We start from the raw sequence: 6069 nt of genomic DNA, 5'->3' as shown, positions 1-6069 counted from the left end.
TCAGACCGAGTTTATTGGAGAACAAACAATGCTTGAGCGGAAAACATCAGATCACACACAGGCAGCTTCGTTTTTAAACTTCTGAATTGCATTATACAGCATAGTACTCAAAGGGTGGGCTGCCCCAGTATATACGCTTTATTAACTATGCTAATCGTGCAAACCAAATTATTTCCCGCTTTACAGCTTGCAATGTTCTTTAGTGTAAACAAGTTTAATCAATAAAAAGGAAGATAAAGACCAGAACACAAGCCGATCGTGGATGCACGAACTGTAGTAGCCATACGGTACAATAAAAGCAGGACACGGTAAACTCGTCCGTTGTGCAGAATTGTGGGTAAACACAAACAAGCATACGATTGTGCACAAATAACACATACCAATACAGTACCGTTTTGGATATTGGTCTGGCTAATGGGACTTTGTTTATAGGTGCAGACAGTTGTGGTGTGCTTAATTAATCTGCATTGCTTTGCAAACGAAGTTGCAAGCTTTGAGTGCAATTTGGTATGTTTATGTCCCTCCAAGAAAGTCCGTCAAATGAAAGATGCTGGATCATAGCTGGCAGAAACTCTCCAGTGACCATAACATAATCGCAGGTAATAAACCTCTGCAGAATGGATTAGAATTTGTGTTATTTTTACAATTGACATTTTTCGGATTTAGTAATGTACAACCATTGCTGTAGAGGTGAAGGGTGGGTGGGGGGTGGTGTGACCTCAACAAGCACAAGTGACACTGACACGAGGGTGACATCGCCGCCGCCACCACCCCCTTACCTGCGCTGTGCACCAACCAGCAAAGCTTTTTTTTATACCAGGAAATACTTTTTGCTTTGTACATTGTGAAAATAAAAAATGCTAGTAAAAATGTAGCAAACCAGTTAGATATACATTTCTTATTATAAAAATAGTTTATAAACCAATTCGTATTTAAAATGTTTAAGCATGTCCTTCTTGAGCACATAAATAAATGTAAAAAATTATGCTTTCAGAAAGCACTGCAAATATCGAAAAAAATGTTTGTAGTTAAAAGTATTTTTTTTGTTTCATTTATACTTCTTGACGAGACAGACATTTCCCAAGGGCCAACTGTCAAGCTTGTCGATTACACATGTCTGTACACTTACAACTACACTACGCCTACCATCTCATTTTGCTAAACGCGTTTAATCCAGGGACTGCAATTTTAATTGAGTCTAACACATTTGTGGCCAGTCGCTACCTGAGATGCACTTTACAATCATTTGAAGCTCCAGGTAACTATGCATCGTCACCACTCAAGTGGCAAACATGTGGTACATCTTCTTTGCCATTTTCGTAAAAAGTTGCTTTGCCGTGGTAACACTTGCCTGGCCATGAAGCGAACATTCTTAAACTGGAAAAATAACAGCAATGCAATGGCCTAGTGCAGGGTCTTCTACACAAAAACAAGCTCAAAAATTACAAGTGTCTTAAGGAAGTCTTGCACACGGATGTTCCATACAGTCAGTTGTGTGCACAACACATTTTGATGTGTACTCTGGTTTTTTCGGTAAAGTCACGTAGGTACATTTTTAAATAAATCACGAGGTTTCGGAGGCAACACAAGCTTCCGTCTTCAGGTGGAACCGTCACAGCTTGTGTTGCCTCCGAAACGTGATTTAATTTATTTCATTAGATTTTTTACCTACGTGACTTTACCGAAAAAAAGCCAAAGAGTATGAATTCTTGGAGTCACGAAAACTTCAAACCTAGAATTAACATTTTGATGTTGATTCTCCGCTGGTGATGGCTATGCATGAGCATCATCACTTCAGTCACTGTCACCAGGCAGCCCCAGTGTGTGACGCTGGCACGTGCGCTACATTCAGCTCTCGTCATCTGTGCTCTATTTCGTCACTCGCCTGATGCGCAGCTTTGAATGGCAGGGTTGTCTGGCCCCGCAGGGGGTCGTCCAGCTTGAGGATCTTTACGAGCCGGTTCACTGGTAGGCTGCTGCTGAATGGCAGAGTCAGAACAGCAGCAGCTCAGTTGCTCTACGATTTCATGTTACAACCGGAGAACATTCAACATTGTGCACTATTTTATTTGTGTTTGATTTGCGGTGTGATGCTCATATGGGCTGCCTCAGCCATCTTGTTCCTTTTCTTAATTCTCAATTAATGTATCCGACATCCTATGTGTAGTGTAATAGCGCCGGCTGGTGGGCAGCAGTGGCAACTGGTGGACAGACAGTACACAGGCAGGTGAGCGTGTGCACGGGTGTGTCGGCAGGGCGGAGGAACTGGGGCAAGGGTCACGGAGGATGCCATCTGGAAGCCCCTGGAACCTGCTAGTGGGTTCGAGAAGGGAGGCACGGCCAGGGCAGAGTTAGGCCGCACTGGTAGGATAAAAGGAGCTGAGAGCGGGAGCTCGAGGCTGCTGGTTCTGGGATTGGTTCGTCTCGTCATTGCTGTCATCCCGTCGCCGTCGTGGCTGCCACCTTCGCTCGATAGCGCGCTGCTAGATAGTTGTTAGCTGTCTGTCAGCGCCGTCAGTTTTAGACGACTAGTGTTGTGTATCGGCTAGACTAAGCGACTGTAGAGTGTGCAGGCGAGACTGAATGTTCTAAATAAAAGGTGCCTCCTACAAACCTCGTCTCCGAATCGTTGACACAACAAATGTATATTGCATAAGCTGTAGATTATCACTTTACACCCAGGAAACCCTTGAAAATTAGATGTTCCACTTCAATGGCTTTTCCAGGTAAAATATTTGTAACAAGTCAAAGTGTAAAACTCATTATGAACATAAGTAGTTCATTGCACACTGTGTGGTTACGATGAACGTAGCCTCAATAGGACGGCAAAGTTGACTGCAGGCCCCCTCGTCTCCGAAATGGGCAATTTGGAGGTGGCAGCCACATTGGCGTGAAAAGATGTATTGAGTAAATTCGACTCTTACGACATGTAAAAAAAACTACACGTTGAAGAAATTACTAAAACTTACGCAGTTTACATGAAAATGTTATCTTGAACTACTGAAATTAACAAGATTATGAGACTGAACAAATTACAAATTATACCAAAAATGTGATTCATTAATCAATATGCGTCCTCCAAAACAGGACAATTCACAGAACCATTAGGGGGTGGGTGGGAAGATAAATCATCGCATGTCGAACATTCATCCAATTAGTCCACCTCACCACCTCTCTTCATCAATCTAGCATTGCAGTAAACTATAAAAATACACAGCTAACATTTGTGCCTTTCATGACTACATGTTTACAATATTTCAATATGTAATGTGTGCGTGTGTAGAGGAGTATTGTGAGTAACCAATGAGGGGGCGGCCAGGAGGAGGTGCGAGCGGATTGACAGTCAAGAATGTTGTCACGGGTTACGCAAGGGGCTTTGGAGAGCACGTTCGGGAACATGGGCGGAGCCGAGCCGGGGGGAGGAGCCGCCCAAAGAATTTTTAAGGGGGGGGGCCCCCCATGACGGAGGCGAGGTCGTCGTAGGGAGCCAGGGTAAGGATCGGCTGGAAGAGGGTCTCTCTCTCTCCTCGTTGCGGAACGGTATTGGCTTAACCCCCGCTCCAGGCAGACGAGTGAGAGAACCCATAGGGTAGCCGAGGTTAGGACGCAAATAGTATTCAGTGTCCGGGGTAAAGGACCGAGACAGAGTGCACCAACACTGGTGTGAGCCTAGGATGTCGAGTGTGACAGTGCTTTATTAAACAGCAACAGCCCTTATAGAATTCCTCATCTCCGCATGGTTCTACTGCACTACACATGTACAAAGACACATTGTTTCCGAGTCATGTGAGGATTTAGTGTGCAGTGTGCCTCACCTCATTTTCTGTGGGGTGAGGAAGATGAACTGGCGGTACTGCTGGGTTTTGGCGACTTTCAGCATCATGTCCATGGATACGCGCCTGTTCACCATGTCCTGCACAGTCAAATACAACTCAGTGCTTTGATCGTCGGTTCTTGAGTCACTCGAAAAGATGGGCAAATACATTTAAATTACAAAAGGAGGAAATATAATGCAGATACAAATGACCAATTAGCTATTTATTGTGCAATTAAAAAACAAATGATCAATTTGATAATTAAAATTTTAAAGAATGCGCTGTCATGTCAAAACATCTCAAGCATGCTGCATAGCTGCGATGTAAAAGGTGAGTTTTCAGTTCAAGTTAAAATTTTGAGAGAGATGTCTTTGTCCTTCTGTTCCTTCAGCTGCAAGTTCTGGGCCATGTGTCCAGTGAATTAAAATGTAGTTTTCTTGCTTGGTGTCCACGAGATATCCAGGTGTGCAGCAACCTGCGATTAATACTCTAAAGTGTGTAATTTGGTACCAATTACAGATCATATATGGAGGCTCAACAGAACGAGCAGCTCGCAATCGGAATGTTGTGAATTCAAATCTTGGTTGGCGGTTGACTTGGCACATCATCCCTCTAGGCTCGATAAGAATGACTTTGTGGCGGTGTCAACAAAGGTCATCTTATGGATAGACTTTAACCCGACCATAGGAATGTGTAATGCCCACCACTGGCTCAAGTATGTAAACTAAAGAGCACCACCTCAATGCTCATTTGAGCAGGAAATCATTAACTCTTTCTGAGGTGCGCAATTTAATTAACAATTAGATATTCAAAATGAAACGAAATTCTGTGGTTTACACTGCAAGGCAGTGTACGCTGCAGCGGGCACTCACCATAAACACGTCGAACTCGTCGAGGCAGCGAAAGGGTGACTCCATGGCATTCCAGAGTGAGAGGAGGAAGCACACGGTAGAGAAGGACCTCTCCCCGCCGGACAGCAAGCGCATGTCATCTGCAGCTGCGTCTCCGTCGTCTCGCGACGTTTGCACCTGTACGCGCGCACCCATGCCACCATCAGCTCGGTACTCCTCCCATCCACTGCAGCTAAATCCCAAGTTGCATGAATCACATTAGCTGAGAAATCCCTTCATTCACACCGATCTAGGCACCAAGGAAATTTTCTTAGTTTTTTACAACACAACCGTGAGCCTGAAGGCTCAGAGTCTTACCCATGTACATCATTGCATATGTTTTTGTAGTTGTGCTAAAACTGCTTTATAGTTCTGCCATGTATTTTATGGTTGTGCTGCATGTTGTTCAGCACAATGTCTGATGTTTTTTATGGGGAAAATGCAGGAAAAACCCCAAGAACAAGCCCGCACACATCCACACCGACTGGGACCCAAACTTCAACAATCCTCAAGAAATAATTCAGTTGACAAAAATGGGATAGAAGATCGATCCAAGCCCACCATCCAAGTTAATTATGCACCCCATCCTCACAAATGAGCCACTAATGATGCCGTCTTACTGAGGAGGACGAGGAATCCCACCGCCTGCTTGGCTGGGGGGTTAATGAGCCAAGAAAAACTGAGAAACAGTGCCCACTGTTGCTGCTCGTGCTGTATTTGTTCTTTCGTATGGGAATATATCAACTATAGATTGATACAAAAGGTGTGAATCCTAGCTACTGGCTTCAGAAGACATCAAGTCGGCTCGGAAAATGCTCGTAGTGGATGTAAGTTCATGATACATTGCACTGTTGACTGCGGTGCGCCGCACTGGCATTTTGGACTATGCCTTTAATTTCTACTGCCGTAGCCAGGTTGGATAGGATTTAAGGTAGCCCACTGCTTGGGGGGGAAGTGAGAGCCTCCCGATGGCTCGGCCTTGCTCACCGTGATTTGCAACGTCTTTTTCTCATGGTCGAACGTCATCTTCCCCCGGTACATCAACTTGGCGAGCATCATGTCAAAGTTGTACTTACACCGGCACGAAATATATCTACGGAAGCGACAATACAAAATACCATCAAAAGCTGAAAACTAAAATGGGCCCTCCAAAAATATGTGAGTGCAAATAGTGTCCCGCACGTGACAAAATCTTTCTTTGGGGTGGGAGAGAGTAAAAATGTCAGAAAAAAAGTGTTGCAACTATAAAGTTGAATTCATGAAGCTCAAAAATGTAACGGCTTCTAAAGGCTAACTTGACGCACATAAACATCACACAACAGGGTGTCCCACTGTAAAACTATACGATGATAGCACTGGATTTT

At 44.3% G+C, this 6069-nt stretch overlaps 1 protein-coding gene across 1 annotated transcript in view; it reads right to left on the bottom strand.

Moving 5' to 3' along the window:
* Positions 1-193: 193 nt before the first annotated feature.
* Positions 194-6069, bottom strand: part of SMC6 (structural maintenance of chromosomes 6) — a 31339-nt gene continuing 25463 nt past the window's right edge. The window contains exons 24-27 of the mRNA XM_061569055.1: positions 5693-5798; positions 4688-4843; positions 3816-3913; positions 194-1976 (exon numbers count right to left, since the gene is read on the bottom strand). Of these exons, the coding sequence (XP_061425039.1) occupies positions 1859-1976; positions 3816-3913; positions 4688-4843; positions 5693-5798 (478 nt within the window). The 3' untranslated portion in view covers positions 194-1858. The remainder of the gene's footprint in view (positions 1977-3815; positions 3914-4687; positions 4844-5692; positions 5799-6069) is intronic.

This window comes from Lethenteron reissneri, chromosome 42, assembly GCF_015708825.2.
Source record: "Lethenteron reissneri isolate LAM-NWPU_2019-01 chromosome 42, ASM1570882v1, whole genome shotgun sequence".
In the NCBI taxonomy this organism is placed as follows: domain Eukaryota; kingdom Metazoa; phylum Chordata; class Hyperoartia; order Petromyzontiformes; family Petromyzontidae; genus Lethenteron; species Lethenteron reissneri.
This window is presented reverse-complemented; position numbering and strand designations above follow the sequence as displayed.